We start from the raw sequence: 20,974 nt of genomic DNA, 5'->3' as shown, positions 1-20,974 counted from the left end.
CATCCCATGGATTCGCGTTGGCACTTTGACACAGGCCCTCGAAGCAGGCTTTTTTGCTTCATCTAATCTCAGTCTTCAAGGATACGTCTTTTGGTGCTGATGTGCGACGAGATTTTCGAAGATGGCTTCAAAGCGCTTTTTCTACTGACAACGAAACTTTAGAGGACCGATTGTGCTGATAGGAGACAATATTTTCTCACGTTTGTGTCCAAAAATTGTTGAAATTTGATTTTAAAAATGCCTGTGGATTCATATGCTTGTCACCGAACATATACTAATCTGTCGCCGCGTACTTCGGATCAATGAAGTGGGATGGACGAAAGATTTTGGGATACTGGCGGTGAAGGTTCTAAAATTGCAACAGCCTTAACAACGGTTTAATGGAGTAAATGGTCCCGAATACAAGTCTCATTCTGAAATCAGGCTATTGTACATGCAGAATTGATCGCATTGATATGCTTCGATTTACTTGGTTTGTTTGATACAAGTTTTGAAATTAACTGAAATTAACGATATTGGAGCTCACCTTCTTCTATGATTGTATGAGAATTTGTTGGATGGTGCGTTTCACCTCGGGGGAGTATTTTTTTTCTTCAACCTTTTCCATCTAGGTATAAAGTCATAATAAAATAATACTGACGCCACGTTTCTAGTTTTGATAAAACTTTTACCCAATGACTCCAACAGTCGATTTCCTATTAATGTCGGTAAGCTTGAATATATTTTCAACTGAAATATTCCTAGCTAGGTAAATTTAAGCGTGGCTACGACTAATTGTCTTCAGGGAACGCTTCAGAAAAGTATTTCCGAAAAGAAGAGAACCCACATCATTATCACTGATGGAAAAGGTCTTTGCTTGACTGCACTACTATTAAGAGCTCCAGGACACGATGTCCGTTAGATCACATGCCAGATTTTATGTGACGCGGCACTAAACAAAAATAGTCTACAAGTGATACCGCCACGGCAGGATATGTCTTTGGTTGCCGTTTCAGTACTAATGGCATAAGCCCATCCATCGCAGCAAGATCACACATCCGAAAAGAGAAACTTGCGGAGATCATATTAGAACCAAATACTTTTCTATGTGTTGTCTACAAGGTGTTTGAAGACTGAAAAGGATACGTCTTTTGGTGCTGATGTTTCATATTCCTCCGTATACCTTATATTTTTTGGAATTCATCATTGCTGAGGATCTCCAAAAAATTTTTTTTTAGAACGAAGGGCTGCCACTACGATTTACTCCATTGTTCTAGCGTCTCGCTTCCGTGAGACATAAAGCAAACGATTAAAGAAAAGCTAAAATGCAACATCCACTAAACTTCTCTCATGCGAGATGTCACATAAGCGATGGTCTTGAACTATCGTCGATAAAGTGTCATGTCATGGTTATATCGAAGATAGGATTCGACAAGTGCCAAACATTCGTAATGGTGAAGGAATATTATCAGTTGTGGAATCTGTGGTACAACGCCACAACTTATCAACTGCAAGATTTCTATAAATATTAATCATTTATCCATTCGCATGCTATTTGTCTAACGCGACAAATTTCATTCCCGAAAACAAAAATTCAAATTTGAAAATTGCCCATTCTAGAAGAAGAACTGAACCAGTTTGGCGCACCCTATTACGCACATAAATGATCATGGAAGCACATCAACCAAAGCCAAAGCTTTTCGCGGCATCAAACGTCAGCCAATCAATAACGAGAGCGACGGGGACGGGATTCCACACCCGCCATCATCCCGTTCCCGGCTGGAAAAATAATGACCTGTTAAGCCCTGGCCGGTTGTTCGGGTTTTGCCCGAAAGCGCCACTATAATTGATTTTATTACACGACAACGGTCGGTCCATAGATCACCATTAGCTAGACACCGGGTCCATTAACTATCGTGCACCGTCCGCAAACCCCTCTCCGGGGGCCATACTGATTTTTCTCCACTACGATGGAATCAATGAAAATGAAACACTACACTGGAACAGGTGTTGGGGCGTGTTTGCGTGTGTGCAGAATAAGAATGGCCGGAATATCCGCCTCCGGCCGGAATACCGGAAAGCAAACAACGATTTCACACTATTTTTGTTTTGATAGTAGAGTAAGTTGCTTGTTTGCTGAAGGGATGAATTCATGACATACGACCGGCACCATCTGACTATTGAATTGCCTTGAACAATGAACAATTTATCAACTTTTATGTGCGGACAATGACTTTCAAATCTATTTATGTGTGAGGCATGGTCAATGCTCAAACTATTGAAGCAATTTATTAGGGAAGAGGCAGTTCATTTTTATTTTAATGAATATGTTTACCTCATCTAACAATTGACAAATATAACTGCCGGATGGCAAATGAACAATGCCAAAAATATTTATTATGTTTAGAGGTGATACACAGATTTCTTGGTAACAGCATATCATGCGTTCATTAATTATGTTATTAATGCGAACGGCGCATGGTACATCCTCAGATAGCGTTGCGAAGGAGCTTTTCTTTGTAAGATGTGTTGGTTATTTAAACCTTATCTCTATCTAATAGATATCCCATTCCTAGTCTCATGAAAGACCGTTCTGAGGGACACATCTATTGTGAGATTTTTTTGCAACTAATCCCGAATAAATGATTTAAATCTGCAATCACAGCCCTGGTGTTGACGTTGGCTATTAACGTCCCACTCCATCTTCATCGTCCGATTTTATTACAATATCATCAGTGTAGGGAACCGCGCGCTGAAAGGTTGGGCGTCGGGCCATTGTTATTCACCGGGAAACAGAAACGCACACAGGTGCGGACGCATATACCCTCGGGGTGGTGTTGATTTTTGCCCAGTAACCATTAAATATCACTCAATTCGTGGGACCAATTATTCAACAAACGTATCAGCAATTTATCTTCATTAATGACCATTGGTGCTGCTAATGTGCGTTCTATTTGTTAAAGCGTCGTACTACGACCGTTCGCCAGTTGATACGAGCTGGGGGTGTGTTCCTGCTTTGATACAGATGTCACCATCTAAAAATATCCGAATGTTAATTGAACCGGCTAGTGCGAGCATACAACAAAAATGAGTACTAAAAATAAATTCGATATTCAATATTTTGTGATTATGATCGTGTACAAAAAAGTCATGTATACTGCATTTTTTAATGAATTCAGGAGCTTGAATATTAGTAAAAAAATTAAGTAATTTAATTATCACCTCTTTAAGAAAATACTTTTTTTGCCTCACTTGAATTATTTGACGAACTAAACTGATTTGAACTGATTTTGGATGAGTTTTGGATTGAACTTGATTTGTATTTGATTTGCATTGATTTTGATTTAGATTTGGATTGAAACAAATTTGGATTGGATTTGAATAAAATTCGGATTGCATTGGATTTTGACTGGCTTAGGATTGGATTTGCCAAATCCAATCCAAATCTAAATAAAAATCGATGCAAATCAAATACAAATCAAATTCAATTAAAAACTCATCCAAAATCAGTTTAAATACAATCCAAAGCCAATCCAAATTAAGTCCAAATCCGATCTAAACCCGATTCATTTACAATCCAAATCCAGTTCAAACCCAATCCAAACCCAATCCTAATTCAATCCAAAGCAATTTGAAATTCAATCAAAGTCTAATCCAAATCTAATCCAAATCCAATCCCAAGCCGATCCAACTCCAATGCTAATCCAATCCAAATCCAGTCCAAATCCAATCCAAATCCACTTCAAGTCCAATCCAAATCTAATCCAAATCAAATCCAAATCTAATTCAAATTCAATGCAAATCCTTTCAAAATCCAATCCAAATCCAATCCCAATCCAATCCAAATCTAAATAGAATCCAAATCCAATCCCAATCCAATCCAAATTTAATCCAAATTCAATCGAAAGCCAATCCAAATCCAAGCCGAATCCAATCCAAATCCAATCCAAATGCAATCCAAATTCAATCCAAATCCAATCCATATCCAACCCAAATCCAAGCCAAATCCAATCCAATCCAAATTCAATCCAAATCCATCCAAATCATATCCATATTCAATCCAAATTCTATCTAAATCCAATCCATATCCAATCCAAAGCCAATACAAATCCAATCCAAATCCAATCCAAATTCAACCCAAGTCCAATTAAATTCAATCCAAATCCAGCCCAAATACAATCTAATACCAATCCAAATCCAATCCAGACCCAATCCAAATTCAATCCAAAGCCAATTCAAATCCACTCCGAATTCAATCCAAATCCAAGCCGAATCCAATCCAAATCCAATCCAAAGCCAATCCAAATTCAATCCAAATCCAATCTAAATTCAATCCAAATCCAATCCAAATTCAATCCAAATCCAGCCCAAATACAATCTAATACCAATCCAAATCCAATACATATCCAATCCAAACCCAATCCCAATCCAATCCAAAGCCAATCCGAAGCCAATCCAAATTCAATCCAAATCAAATCCAATCCCAAGCCAATCCAACTCCAATCCAAATCCAGTCCAAATCCAATCTAAATACACTTCAAGTTCAATGCAAATCCAATTCAAATCCAAATCCAATTCAAATCCAGTCCAAATCCAATCCAAAACCACTTCAAGTCCAATGCAAATCTAATCCAAATCCAAATCCAATTCAAATCCAGTCCAAACCCAATTCAATTCCAATTCAAATCCAATTCAAATCCATTCCAAATCAAATCCAAATCCAATCTAAATCCAATTCAAATCCAATCCAAATTCAATCCAATCCCAATCAAAATCTAATCCAATCTCAATACAAATCCAATCCAAATGCAATCCAATCCCAATCAAAATCTAATCCAATCTCAATCCAAATCCAATTCAAATCCAATCCAAATTCAATCCAAATCCAGCCCAAATACAATCTAATACCAATCCAAATCCAATACATATCCAATCCAAACCCAATCCCAATCCAATCCAAAGCCAATCCGAAGCCAATCCAAATTCAATCCAAATCAAATCCAATCCCAAGCCAATCCAACTCCAATCCAAATCCAGTCCAAATACAATCTAAATACTCTTCAAGCTCAATGCAAATCCAACTCAAATCCAAATCCAATTCAAATCCAGTCCAAATCCAATCCAAAACCACTTCAAGTCCAATGCAAATCTAATCCAAATCCAATTCAAATCCAGTCCAAATCCAATTCAATTCCAATTCAAATCCAATTCAAATCCATTCCAAATCAAATCCAAATCCAATCTAAATCCAATTCAAATCCAATCCAAATTCAATCCAATCCCAATCAAAATCTAATCCAATCTCAATACAAATCCAATTCAAATCCAATCCAAATGCAATCCAATCCCAATCAAAATCTAATCCAATCTCAATCCAAATCCAATCCAAATCCATGCCAAATCGAATCCAAATCCAATCTATATCCAATCCAAATCCAATCCAGATCCAATTCAAATCCAGCCCAAATCCAATCCAAATCCAACCAAAATTCAATCCAAATCTAATCCAAATTCAATCCAAATCCAGCCAAAATACAATCTAATACCAATCCAAATCCAATACAAATCCAATCCAAACCCAATCCCAATCCAATCCAAATCAAATCCGAAGCCAATCCAAATTCAATCCAAATCAAATCCAATCCCAAGCCAATCCAACTCCAATCCAAATCCAGTTCAAATCCAATCCAAATCCACTTCAAGTTCAATGCAAATCCAAATCCAATTCAAATCCAGTCTAAATCCAATCCAAAACCACTTCAAGTCCAATGCAAATCTAATCCAAATCCAAATCCAATTCAAATCCAGTCCAAATCCAATTCCAATCCATTCCAAATCAAATCCAAATCCAATCTAAATCCAATCCACATCAAATCTAAATGCAATCCAAATCCAATTCAAATCCAATCCAAATACAATCCAATCCCAATTAAAATCTAATATACGGCCCTCCTTAGCCGTGCGGTAAGACGCGCGGCTACAAAGCAAGACCATGCTGAGGGTGGCTGGGTTCGATTCCCGGTGCCGGTCTAGGTAATTTTCGGATTGGAAATTGTCTCGACTTCCCTGGGCATAAAAGTATCATCGTTGTTAGCCTCATGATATACGAATGCAAAAATGGTAACCTGGCTTAGAAACCTCGCAGTTAATAACTGTGGAAGTGCTTAATGAACACTAAGCTGCGAGGCGGCTCTATCCCAGTGTGGGATGTAATGCCAATAAGAAGAAGAAGAAGAAGAAGAAGAAGAAGACAATCTCATTCCAAATCCAATTCAAATCCAGCCCAAATCCAATCCAAATCCAATCCAAAGTCAATCCAAAGCCAATCCGAATCCACTTCAAGTTCAATGCAAATCCAATTCAAATTCAAATCCAATTCAAATCCAGTCTAAATCCAATCCAAAGCCACTTCAAGTCCAATGCAAATCTAATCCAAATCCAAATCCAATTCAAATCCAGTCCAAATCCAATTCAAATCCAATTCAAATCCAGCCCAAATCCAATCCAAATCCAATCCAAAGCCAATCCAAATTCAATGCAAATCCAATTCAAATCCAAATCCAATTCAAATCCAGTCTAAATCCAATCCAAAACCACTTCAAGTCCAATGCAAATCTAATCCAAATCCAAATCCAATTCAAATCCAGTCCAAATCCAATTCAAATCCAATTCCAATCCATTCCAAATCCAATCCAAATCCAATCTAAATCCAATCCACATCAAATCCAAATTCAATCCGAATCCAATTCAAATCCAATCCAAATTCAATCCAATCCCAATTAAAATCTAATACAATCTCATTCCAAATCCAATTCAAATCCAATCCAAATACAATCTAAATTTAATATAAATCCAATTCAAATCCAGCCCAAATCCAATCCAAAGCCAATCCAAATCCAATCTGAATCGGTTCCAAATCTAATCCAAACACAATCCAAATCCAATCCAATCCCAAGCCAATCCAACTTCAATCCAAATCCAATCCAAATCCAACCCAAATCCAAATCCACTTCAAGTCCAATGCATATCCAATCCAAATCCAATTCAAATCTAGTCCAAATCCAATTCAAATCCAGTTCAAATCCAATCCAAATCCAACCTAAATCAAATCCAAATCCAATCTTAATCAAATCCAAATCCAATCCAATCCCAATAAAAATCTAATCCAATCTCAATCCAAATCCGCTTCAAATCCAATCCAAGCCAAATACAATCTGAATCCAATCTATATCCAATGCAAATCGAATCCACATCTAATCCAGATCCAACCCAGAGACAATCCAAATGCAATCCAAATCCAAGCCAAATCCAAGTCGAATCCATTTCAGATCTAATCCAAACACAATCTAAATCCAATCCAAATCTAAACAAATTCATACTAAATGCAGATATTGGTCCAAAAAATTTATCAGCAAATTATTTTCTCAACTTTTCCATTAGATATGGATGGCAACGCAGCTTTTAGAAAGAACTTTTTCCAATGATATAAATTATAAATGTTTGTTTGTTTTGGAACACATTGGTTTCCGAACCATGAAGTTTTTTAAAAGGAAAATGAATATTCTGAATATCAGTCTCTAACTTCGATTGCAAAAGTATCACAAGAACTAAAACTTGAGTACACAAACCACAATCACAGCATACAAAACTCATTAAACCAACCCTTGTAGATTCCGAACTCTGTCACCACCAACTGAATATGAATTTTATTTTCGCTACATTTGCACTCTGCACCGAATTCCAGCTACCCCTGTTCCCATGAAATCCCGCAAAAATGCGACATAAAATACTTAGAAATGTTTTCCATATTATTTGTTTCCATATTCTCTGCTACATTTCATCATCAATATAAAACAAACTGACAAATCCAACTCGTCCATCGTCGATCTGTCCCGTAACAACAAACCCAAAACCAAACAAAAAAAAATCTGCCAAAAACTTTACCGTCAAACTCGCGACAAACGAAAAACCTGATTTTTGCTTTGGATTTTGTCAATCGTCGATCGTCGCCCGTAAATGTAAGTGATAATCTTTTTGCGAGTGAATCGCAATTTTCCCCTCGAGTAGCCATTTGTAGGATTATCGTTTCCTTGGGTTCTTCTTCCGTTTGGTGCCTAGTTTAATATTCGAACACGTTTTTAGAGTAGATGTATTAAGAAAGTTGACAAAAAAAATAAAGCCATTATTTTGTGTTTTGGTTGGCTAGAAGTTTTATTTTGCAATATTACCATTCGAAAAGCGTTTCTTTTTTGGCATTCCGGAGATCGAAATTAAATTGTTATTCAATCCTATGCATCTGCGAATGCCAGAAGAAATTCTACCGTGTTATACCATTTTTTGAAAACAAACCATCTTTCTGTGTCTCTCCCATCTTTCAACGCCACCGAAAATCCCGTCTGAGCAGATGATTCTGCGTATGGAGGCTCCAGTAAGTAGATTTTTGCGTAACACATTTTTATATAATACTCTACTTTTCGGGTTTTAGTAGATGATATTTTGAGCGAAAACCTTTGCATCCATATTTTTCCCCTCCCTCGGCTCCAAAACGGCGATTGAATCCAATCCGTGCCACAACCGAAAAAAAGTACATCGAACAGCAGCCGTTACTTGTTATTGGTTATTTTTCTTCAATTTTTATGTGAGATCCTTTATCTGTTCGCCTGTTCAATTTACATTTCCATTTTCATGAAGAGTAGAGCCCTGACAGCAACAGCAGCAGTAGTAGAGACAAAAAACGAACCCTAAACTATGGAGAAAAGTTTCCACGTGAAAACAACCAAGACGACGACGTCTTGGAAATGCAACTTTCCTTCCGTTTCCGTTCAGATTTTTGTTCCACTTTTTTTTAGTCACCCACTCCCGCACCACTAAACCCTGTCATGCCGCACTATTGGTTTCCTTTTCGAATCTTTCACTGCATTGCAAATATTCAATTTCCCAAAAGAGGAAAACTTTTGTTTTAGTCTTATGGCGCTCGGCGTGAGTTCTGTGTTTGCAACATTTCCATTCTTTTATATATTTTCCTGTCTCTCTAGTCCGTTCCGCTGCCTTAAATCTAATAAGATGTTTATTTTATTTCACTTTTCCTCGGGGCACTTCAACTAGCCCGGCTAGCATTTTTCCTATGGAGGATTTGGCTGACCATTGCGCTGCCAATTTGGGTGAGGGGGTGGTCTGTATGGAAATCCACAGAACCCAGTCCTTCTGCACTCGTCATTGTTCAATTTCTCGCTGAAATGGTTTTGTCTTGGGTTGACCCGCTCGCTCTCTCTCTCTTTCTTCGTTTGCCATTTATTTGCAGAAACCAATTCAAAAATTTACATTTATTCGCCTCGTAAAACGCCAACCAGGCACTACTGTTGTACTATCGGTTGTGCTGTTTTTCGAGTGGACAGCGGTCGTTTTGCTCCGAACGATAATGTGTGCGGTGGGACGGAATGGAGTTTCTTTGGCAGAATTGTGTAGTCGGGGCCAAGTAAGCCTTTGTGAGTTGAATTACTTATTGTGCTCTGTTTTCATCAAACACAATGACCTTTTCATAACGTTGCCATATTTATATAGGAAGGGAATCTGCAATATCACAATGGAAGCACATTACTCATATCAGATGGGTAGATTGATGCTGTATAATATCCCATACTAATTAAATGTAGTAGCTTTAACAGAGATGTTGACTTTGCTCAGGTGATGGACTTCCCTAACTGCGAGCGCAGACACTTTTCATTTTTTCACAAAATACTTGTAGAAGGTTTGTTCTTTTGATTGATTCGGATACTTCAGCATCTATTTTTCAAATAGTCCGATTTTGCTAACATCGACCAAAACAATGGAGGACCCAATTTCTCACCTGACAAGAATTCTTTAAAAAAAAGTCAGGGAAAGAGTGGAAAATTTAAGTCACACTTGAAAAACAAGAAAGAGACATCTTGCGGAACATTCATTCATTAACAAAGGAGAGCTAGTTTCTAAAATCGTTGCATTCCGTACCAAATTCTCAGAATTTTCCTCATTTGATAATATTAGGGTTATAAATGCATATTTCAGTGTACATTTTGACACATCTGAAGGCCACAAGGTCATTTCTTTTCCTTTTCCAAGAAAAGGCGGAAATGAGACTTATCTGACCCTCAGAAATGTGCAAAATTACAGTTATATAAATACAAGCAAAATAAATGCAAATTTGAGTGTTTTTCCTTCATAAAATGGCTGTAACAGAACTCGAAGAACTTTGGTCTGCAAAATTTTAATGCGTGACAAACTTATCAAAACAATAATTACTATGTTCCAACAAAAATAAAAATAAAAACAATGTATGGTTGTTCAGAAAAAAAATATCATTTTGTTTTTTATTTTAAGTAATTTTTTTCAATATTTATCGAACAGTGCCGCAGTTTAAAAGAAAACCAGCTGCTTGGTTTAGTGTTTAAGTTCATTTGTCCAAGTAAATCGTTTTGATTTCTATAATAAATCAATTATCTTTCAAGCTGAACTTTTTTTTTCGATTTTCGTGTTTCTTTTGTTATGTCATAATTTAACTTGTAACACAAATTCAATAGATTACCTCATCGAACTTGTATCTTTTGACCCCGATTAATGTAAGCCACGAACAACAAATTTCCTCCCAAATACCCATTTTGCAAATATAATCTCGTTCCACGGAACCGCTTTTTTATCATTTCAAAGGGCTACGACACTAAAGTTGCACATTTTACAGCATCGTTGCAGCGTTCGACTACTTTATTTCCATCCGTATACAAGAAAACGATTTCCTTGCAACATTTTTCTTCTCGTCCAGCTCGTTCTCTCTTGTGTTCTGTATGTGTGTGTGTATTTATATCGATACCTACCAAGCTGTTCAGTTGTTGTTCGGTTTGGGTCTCACGGTCTCACCATTACGTGTTGTCAAAGTTTGTAGCTACAAACCCCCCTCCGATCAACACAATAACGAAACAAAAACTAAAAAAGTGTCTCTTCTCGGATCGTTTCTTTCTTGGCCACCCCACTTGCAGAGATGGAAAGTGCACCGAGGAACATTCAAGTGCGCCCGTTAAGTTCATCGACAATGGTTATCACTTGGGAGCCACCTGAGACGCCTAATGGACAAGTGACTGTAAGTTTCGCTCCACTTGCATCCCCCACTGAATGGGGGTCCGATCCGGGCTTCTCTGCCACTGGTTGTTACATAAGCGAGAATGTGTCGCGCTGATGTCGGTGTACCGAATGCTTTTTAAATATGCATTCGATTTTGGCGCTCCGACATCCCCGGATGGACCTCCTCGGACCGTCGACAACAAAGAACACTCCGATAATTGTATAACATTTTCCTTATCCTACTCCAAACAGGGCTACAAAGTGTACTACACCACAAACCCCGGCCAACCGGAAGCATCCTGGGAATCGCAGATGGTGGACAACAGCGAGCTAACGACCATCTCCGAGTTAGCGCCGCACGCAATCTACACCATCCGGGTGCAGGCGTTCACGTCCATGGGGGCCGGTCCGATGTCCAACCCGGTACAGGTCAAAACCCAGCAAGGTAATTATTTGAAATGGATTTTGTTTGGTCCGCGTGTGGGTCACACCGAACGGGGGCTTTTCGTGTATATGTGAAGGTAGCGCGAATGTGCGAGATTCGGTTTCATGTGGGGCGTTCGATTGTGCTTACCGCAAATAGCCACAGCCAGCCGCGACAAAGCAAAGGCTTTCGGTTGGTTTGCTACTTACTTATTCAAATAAGGGCTAATAGGGTGTTAATAGAGGACCGCCAACCGTTTCCACATCGGCAGGACCAAAATAGAAAACATTAGGTGTCATAGACATAAAATTTTCACAGGAAATAAGCGACGCATTGACATCCATACGATGGAATAGGTAATTAGGGGTAATAATGAATTATGTGAAGCAATGTGCTATAATTTTAACACTCTATAGCACTAAGGCACTCAACTCGGGTCAATACGACTTGGCGCCTCGGAACGGAAACTATAGAAGCGCTTGTGCTAGAAATATGAGCCACTAGTTTAAATTCTGTTTAAGTTTCAGGTAGGGGAAAGTGGGGCAGGACGGCCACCTTAATCGGTAACCCTTGTAAAAAAGTGAAACTCCTTCGAATTCTGATTTGTCCATGAAACCTCTACAGGGGTTGGACAGAATGATCGGGACAGGCAAAATTGTATCGAAATTCAAATGACCATAACTCTGTGAAAAATCAACCGATTTCTTTGGTTCTTACAGTGTTCGACGGGAAAATTAGACAAGTTTTGGGAAACTGTTTCGAATCCATGTTCAGACCGCTGGATACTGGAGATAATCCGGATTATTTGAGGGCATGCCAAAAATGCTATTTTTTGAGCGCTTGTATTTTTTGCTTGTGCGAAATGTTGACTCTTTTTATATGGTTTACATAAACTAGAGCTCTTCCTGAGTTGATTGATATATTGACGTCACAGATCGGACACCTGAGATATGGCCGTTTCCGTGAAATCCGTGAAACCGGTTCTACCCATTGACGCATGCACACTATTGTTCTAGTAGGCAGCGTTCTTGCACCAAGTGGTATCCTGTGTTTCTGAGCAAATATTTCAATCACAATTGTCCTAGTAAAGGTGAGCCCCGGTCCGAAAATCGTTTCGTAATTCGATAACTCGAAAACCACATTGCCAGAGTTTTTACGTCTTCAGACGAAATTATCTACAAGAAAATATCTATTTTTGGTGTAAGTTGTCATTGTTGAAGAGCAACATAATGTACATCGTAGCAACATAGCAACATTGCCGTAGAGCGGTGTAACATAGTTACCTTGTTGTGTTAAATAAATAAAATTTTCATTCTCTGTTCTCAACTCACTGAAACAAGACGTGTTTCATTTCCGTCCACCTGCATAACTCTATCAGGTTATGGGCTCAGAGTAGTGAGGCGGATACTGGAGTATTATAGAAAGCGAGAATCTTTAAAAGCGAAGCAGTTGTTATATTGTGATGGAGTGGGGAAGAATTCCAAAACTCAACAGTTCCAACTACCAGTCGTGGTCGTTTGCGGTTCAAGCGCTGCTGAGACGGGAACAATTATGGAAATATGTCGACCCAGGGACAGCACCGGCTGAAGTAACCGAAACGTGGACTAATGGCGATGAAAAGGCACTGGCAACAATTCATTTAACTTTGGAAGAAAGTCAGTACAGCATTATCCAACATAAAACGACGGCAAAATCGACATGGACTACGTTGAAGGAACACCACAATAGAGCATCGCTGGGACAGAAGGTAACTCTCTTGAAGCAAATTACGAATCAGAACTATCGAGTTGGAGAAAGCATGGAAATGTATTTAGAAGATATTCTGAAGAATTACGCGAGATTGGAGAGCTCTGGATTCAAAATGCAAGAATGTCTCAAGGTCGCCTTAATTCTCCGAGGACTTCCAGATTCATTCAATCCTCTGACGACAGCTTTAGAAGCTCGCAACGAAGACGATCTCAAACTAGAAATGGTGAAAATTAAACTAATTGATGAAGCCGAAAAGCAGTCGAAACAGAGAGGAGGAATAGAAGAACAAGCCTTGAAGATCGCGGGCAGAGGTAAGCAGCTAAAATCAATATCCTGCTACTTCTGTGGAATGCAAGGTCACCGGAAGAAAGAATGCAAAGCGTTTCTTGCGGAGCAACATTCAAATGAAAAACATAAGAAGAAGTATCAGAAAGAAAAAGCAAAAACAGTTCGAGAAAACGATCGCAGCAAAGCCTTTACTTTTATGGTCCGGAACTGTGGTAATCCAACGAAATCCTGGATAGTGGACTCGGGTGCGACTTCCCACTTGGCAAGCGATGAAGAACTATTTCAGCGATTGGATAGATCAGCACGACCTGTGATTTCTTCTGCCGATGGAAAACTGATTCGTACCGCCGGAATCGGTGATTGTTTGATTCAATGCATGAATAACAGAGGTGAAGTAATTAAAGTCACGTTGACAGAAGTTATCTACGCACCGGAACTTGAAGGAAATCTTATTTCTGTGACCAAACTGGCGAAAAAAGGTGTACGTGCAGTATTTGATGCTGAAAAGTGCAGTATGTTTTTTAAAGGGGAAGAAATCGCGACAGCAGATCGAATCATTGGTTTGTACCGGTTAAACACGGTGGATGAAGCGCGATCCATGTTGATAGGAAATCGTCAGCATAATAAGGATTGTCAACATTTGTGGCACCGGCGACTTGGACACAGAGATCCGGATGTTCTTGCAGAAATCGATCGAAAAACTTGGTATCTGGTATGAAAGTGAGAAATTGCGGAATACGAATGCCATGTGAATCATGTATCGAAGGGAAGATGGCAAGGCCGGCGTTTCCATCAGTTGCTGTGAAGACTACAAAGGATGTTTTGGATATCGTACATACTGATGTGAGTGGCCCAATGACGAAAACTTCAGGTGGATGCAGATACTATCTAACCATGATCGACGACCACAGCCGCTACACAATTGTATATTTTCTGAAAGAAAAGTCTGAAGTTGAAAGCAGAATTCGTGAATACGTACGATATGTTGAGAATCAGTTCCATAAAAAACCGAAGATCATCCGATCGGATAGAGGTGGCGAGTATATAAGCCAGAAACTTAGGCAATTCTACGCTGAAGAAGGCATTAAGGCAGAATACACGGCTGGATATGCTCCTCAACAAAATGGTGTGGCAGAACGAAAAAATAGAAGCTTGAACGAAATGGGACTTTGCATGCTTTTAGACGCTGGGCTGCCGAGAAGGTTTTGGGCGGAAGCTGTGAATACGGCTGCTTATTTGCAAAATAGGCTGCCTACGAAAGCAATTGACGTTACACCCTTTGAAACCTGGTTTGGCAGGAAACCCGATTTCAGTCATCTCAAAGTTTTTGGATGTCAGGCATACATGTGGAAGCCTCAACAAAAGCGCAAGAAGTTCGAACCCAAAGCCATCAAGTTGACGTTTGTTGGATATGCAAATGAAAGCAAGGCGTATAGATTACTCAACACTACTTCAGGAGAAATTTCAATTAGCCGGGATGTGAAGTTCCTTGAAAATAATGATGAAGCGATAAAGGAACCTACTGAATTCACTGACGAATCGATCAATACTGATGGAGAAGTTCAAGTACGATTGCTAGATGAAGTAGATGTCGAACTAGGTAATGAGATACGTGATGAATTGGATGATTCAGTGCAATTTTACGAGGCCGAAGGCGGAGAAGTAACAAATGAACCTAACGAAATGAGCAATGTGGATCATCATGCAAATGAAGAACAATGTATTGAATCTGTTACAGTACGCCGATCCACTCGAATGAATATTGGAGTACCACCTGGAAGATATACGGAGTCAATTAGCATAGCAGTTCATCAGGCAGAACCTAAAACTTTTACAGAAGCAGTATCCTGTTCTGAACAAGAAGAGTGGAAAGCAGCAATGAAAGAAGAGATGATATCACACCAAGAGAATGGAACGTGGGAGATTACCAAACTACCTCCAGGACGCAAAGCCATAGGTTGCAAATGGGTATATAAGCGAAAGCTGGACGAGACTGGTCAAATAGCAAGATATAAAGCCAGGCTGGTAGCTCAAAGTTTTTCTCAAAATTTGGCACGGACTATGATCTTGTATTCGCTCCTGTAATAAAGCAAGCAACTTTTCGGGCTGTTTTAACACTGGCTAGTAGGGATCGGATGCTGGTGCGTCATGTAGACATCAAAACGGCATACCTGTATGGAGAGTTGCAGGAGGAGATCTACATGAAACAACCTCCAGGTTTCAAGATTGATGATACAAGTAAGGTGTGCAAACTACGACGCAGCATATATGGACTCAAACAAGCGGCAAGAGTATGGAACCACAAGATTGATGGATTTTTCAAAAAATTGGGATTTCATAGCTCAACTGTGGATCCCTGCCTATACGTTAGACGAACGAAGACTACCAAGATGTACCTTCTCCTATACGTAGATGACATTGTAATTGTGGTTCAAAGCGAAGCTGAGTATCAAGCCTTGGTAGCAGCATTTCAAGAAGAATTTAAAGTAACAGCGCTCGGAGATTTACGTTTTTTCCTTGGAATACAGGTTAAAAAGAGAGAAGGAAGATACACATTGAATCAAAAAGGCTATATTTCAAAAATTTTGTCCCGTTTCCGAATGGAGAATTGCAAGTCCTCGAAAATTCCTATGACAACCGGCTTTCTACAACAAAAGGAGGAGAATATACTTGAAAATCAAGAAGAGTACCAGAACGTGATTGGGTGTTTGTTGTATATCGCTGTCAATACTAGGCCTGACGTAGCAATCGCAACATCTATTCTTGGAAGACGAGTATCTAAACCAACCACAGCCGATTGGAATGAAGCAAAAAGAATACTTCGATATCTCAAGGGCACTGCAGAACACGAACTGTATTTAGGCGGAGGGCCATCATATAAAATGGAGTGTTACGTAGACGCAGATTGGGCCGGAGAAGTCGGAGACCGTAAATCAAACACTGGATACATATTTAAGCTCGGAGGTGGACTTGTTCATTGGCGATGTAGCAAACAGACAAGTGTTTCATTGTCAAGTACTGAGGCGGAATACATCGCACTTGCAGAATGTCTTCAGGAATTGCAATGGATGCGACAGCTGATGGAAGATCTAGGCGAACCGTTGAAGTTACCCGTGCGTGTAAATGAAGATAACCAAAGCTGCATAGCTCTTACTATTGCAGACAGAATTACACGAAAATCAAAACATATTGATACAAAATACTGCTTTGTCAAGGACCTTGTGAAGAAGAAAATAGTTAATATCCAATATTGCCCAACGGACAAAATGGAGGCAGATCTTCTAACAAAACCTTTAGGAGCAGTCAAACTAAAGCAACTAAGAGAAGCAATTGGTGTACGATTAGTCAATGTTGAGGAGGAGTGTTGAAGAGCAACATAATGTACATCGTAGCAACATAGCAACATTGCCGTAGAGCGGTGTAACATAGTTACCTTGTTGTGTTAAATAAATAAAATTTTCATTCTCTGTTCTCAACTCACTGAAACAAGACGTGTTTCATTTCCGTCCACCTGCATAACTCTATCAGTCATTAGGGTGGCCCTTTTGTGACAAATTTTGTAAAATTTTTGTTTTAATCTTTTAAATTGGGGGTCGTACTGTTCTACAAAGTTGTAGAAAATTTAATTCTAAGCATTTTTGCCAAAATAATATTAATTTCATCTCATACAGGTAATTTTTCATGACAAAATTACTAAATTTAGATATGGTGGTCCCGGAAAAACAGTTTTTAGCTTCTACTTTTTTCAATTCAAATTATGTTCAAAAACTGTCAAAGCATCGCTTCAGCTTTGTTTTAAATCATCTCTATTTTGATGATTTTCAAATGCATTTGAGGGTTAGGCGACTCTTAATCCTGGAGATGACGTTGTTCCTAATGCAGTTGGCAATACCGCCCCAAGCTGACATATGTATATTCAAAAAATTATATTCTTTTTATCATAATTACTGTAAATCTCCTCAAATTACTCATGAAGATAGACTTTAGTTATATGAAAGCCTTGGTAAATATTAATTAGTGCTGAAAAATGAGTAATTTAGGCTTTAAACCTCAAATTATGTAACTACAAAATTATAAGAAACTTCGAACTTCAACTAAACCATCTTAAAATCAATATTTCAAAAACAAGTGAGGTTGTCAAAATGCGTTTTTTAGTTGTATAGCCCTTTAACATTAGTGTTAACCATCCCTCGTAATAATAATGTGAATATAATACTCACTTAAGTCATAATCAACGTTGGCTGTTTTGCGCCACTTTCCCCTATTGAGGCATTCCACGGGGGCATGTCAGTCGATCCTGAGCGACCATTTCGAAAATATTTGAAACTCTGCACAGTTTTTCAATTTCATCTAAATCGTCATTTTTCGATATCAAATCTTCATATTGAGTCACGACTAACTTTTCAAAAGGGTGTATGTGAAAATGGTTCAAAAATATTTAAAAAGCTGCACAGCAAAAACGGAATGTTCGATTGTTATGATTTTTTCAGCAAAGTTAGACAACTAAATGGTGATTCTTAAGAAAATGTGCACAGTAAAAAAAAATTTTTTTTTGCTTTTAAAAATATCATTTTTGTCACAAAAACTCAAATATCTCAAAACCCTATCTTTTTTCGAACGTAATTTTTTTAGGGAAAACGGTCCATTATATTAGCTATCTACCATAAAAATTTGGTGATGGTAAACTAATAAACAAAAAAGTTATGACATTTCAAACATTTCACAATTTTCACATTTAGTAAAAATTTTTTTTTCTGTGTAAGTTATTTCGAGAATTGCAGTTTGATGCAGATTTTATTGTTAAGGGACGTGATTTAAACAAGTTGTTTTCATGATATTTTGATTTAATTATTCATAGCATCTATAAGAAACTTAGACACGATCCAGTGTTGTGATCAAAAGTATTGATAGTGTCATAATTTTCATTGCACGTGACTGGCGAAAAATTCTTTTAATAGTGTTGAAACCTGTTGATAATAACGTTGATAGAAACATATCAGAAATGTTATTTTTAAGACAAAAGCTGCAAAATCAAAGATTTATATACACGTGTACGTCTATAGTTTACCTGCAAAAAATATACCTCTTAGAGAATAGACTTTATGATCGGGAGGAAACGGGTATCTTCAACAACAACAAATGCATGATAGGTACATACCATGACAATGTTTCACGAAAAAGCAAAAAATTACTACTACTAAGGTTGTTAAAGATCTTATAGTAATTTTTTCTTCAGTCAAGCAAATGACACCAAACTAGTCAGTAAAAACTTAAAAGTGATTTTGTTTATTGAAATATTACGAACAACATGAGTAGCCGCTTTCTCAACTGTTGTAGGCCGTTTGATGGAAAAAGTGTTCAAAAGAGTTACGAAATCTCACCGAAAGCACCATAGATAAACTGAAAGCGACTGGTTATGCTCCAATGTCCACATTGAATACAAATTTACGCATTTGCACGTCCTGCCGTCTAAACGTTGACAAAGAGCAATCTGTATATCATCGGTTGAGCAGAGCGCAGGAAGTTCGAAAACGACAGCAACTGAGGAATTGCCAGATGTATCGACAACAACTGAGGAATTACCAGAAGTATTAAGTGCTGAGAGCCTTGCCACCGTACCATCAGCGAAATCTGTTTCAACAAATCAATCGGAAGATGAGTGTATCCAAAAGGTCAACATCGAACGCTTTAACGAGGGCATAGCTGGGATAAAAGTGACTCCGATTAAATGGAGTAAGATGGACTACGTTTATTACCCGGAGAAAAATACCGTGAAATAAACGAAGCTGTACGAAGAAACCTCTTCAAATTAGGACCTGATGATGTGGAAAATACAGACTACGATGAGGTAATTATAAATATGAAGGAAAGGTTCTCGAATGCAGCCACGACAAGGAAAGAAAAATTATTGATTTTGTCGATGCTGCCAAGTTCGTGGTCTATTCAGGATGCCATTGATGAGTTCAAAACCAATAGAAATACAGTAAAAGAGGCAAAACAATTGAAGAATAACTGTCTTTCAACCAAAAATACTAGGTCTAGTACTGCATTAACAGATGAGACAAAAGAAATAGTAGTTCAATATTTTGAAGATGATGAAGTAAGTCGAGCTATGCCTGGTCAAAAAGATTATGTATCAGTAAAAAAGATGGAAAGCGTCAAGCAATCCAAAAACGATTAATGATGACGACTTTGAAAGAAGCGTACACACGCTTCAAGGAAATTCACGATAATATTAAAATAGGTTTTTCCTCATTTGCAAGCCTTCGGCCAAGGCAATGTAAGCTTCTTTCCAATTCAGGAACACATAATGTGTGTGTGTGCACAACCCATGAGAATATTAATCTTATTTTACATAGTTTGAAAAGAATCAATTTAACAAAGGATATTAAAATGTTAACTGGTAGTCTTTTGTGTGAAAATACAACATCAAATTGCTATCTACGATCTTGTTCGGATTGTCCAGATTCTTCATCATTGGAAAATACTTTATTCGCTGAGTTTGAAGAAAAATATATTGATCAGTTATCATTTGAGCAATGGGTGACCACGGATAGGTGTGACATAGAAACTATTGTAAAACCTGTAGATGAGTTTGTGTCATATTTTTGCTTGAAATTAGAAAGTTTAATTCCTCACGATTTCATTAAAACAGAACAATCCAGCTTTTTTAAAAATACGAAAAATACATTACAAAATGGTGAATTTTTAGTCATTTGTGATTTTTCTGAAAATTACAGCTTTGTATTGCAAGATGAAGTGCAGTCCCATCACTGGAACGTACAACAAGCTACAATTCATCCATTCGTTATTTATTTTAATGGAAGTACGCAAATTGAACACTTAAGTTTTATTATAATTTCCGAAGATTTAAGACACGATTCAGTATCCGTAAACTTGTTCATTGAAAATGATTAACTTTTTACGCGTTGATAAGCATAAAGAAGTCAAAAGATATATTTCATGTCTGATGGAGCAGCGTCGCAGTACAAAAATCGTAAGAATTTTTCGAGCCTATGTCAATTTAAATCAATGTACGGAATTGATGCAGAATGGCATTTTTTGCTACATCACATGGCAAAGGTCCTTGTGATGCTATTGGAGGAACAATAAAGCGCATGGCCACAAGAGCAAGTTTAGCCAAAGAACGTGAGCATCCAATTAAAACTGCGAAAGAACTTTTTGATTGGGCAAATCGTAGAAAAGAAAAAGATTTAACCAAATTATCATTTTGTTTTACTACTACTGAAGAGTACGAAATAAAGGCTTCAGAGCTCAGCGAGCAATTTAATAACGCGAAAACGATCCAAGGAACCCAAAAATTTCACTGTTTCATTCCATTGTCGGAAAATTAAAGCAAAACTATACTCAAACTGTGCTGATAATAATTCAAAAGTGTTCGATATTTTAAAAAATTTGAATAAAAATAAATAAAAAATAAGT

At 38.0% G+C, this 20,974-nt stretch overlaps 1 protein-coding gene across 3 annotated transcripts in view; it reads left to right on the top strand.

Moving 5' to 3' along the window:
* The window catches only part of LOC134212337 (tyrosine-protein phosphatase Lar), a 612,250-nt gene that overhangs the window by 458,879 nt on the left and 132,397 nt on the right, over positions 1–20,974 (top strand). For all 3 annotated transcript variants that reach the window (XM_062690096.1, XM_062690098.1, XM_062690097.1), the window contains 2 exons: positions 10,989–11,089; positions 11,323–11,515. In XM_062690096.1, coding sequence (XP_062546080.1) covers positions 10,989–11,089; positions 11,323–11,515 — 294 coding nt within the window. The remainder of the gene's footprint in view (positions 1–10,988; positions 11,090–11,322; positions 11,516–20,974) is intronic.

Source organism: Armigeres subalbatus, chromosome 2 (genome assembly GCF_024139115.2).
Source record: "Armigeres subalbatus isolate Guangzhou_Male chromosome 2, GZ_Asu_2, whole genome shotgun sequence".
Taxonomy (NCBI): Eukaryota; Metazoa; Arthropoda; class Insecta; order Diptera; family Culicidae; genus Armigeres; species Armigeres subalbatus.
This window is presented reverse-complemented; position numbering and strand designations above follow the sequence as displayed.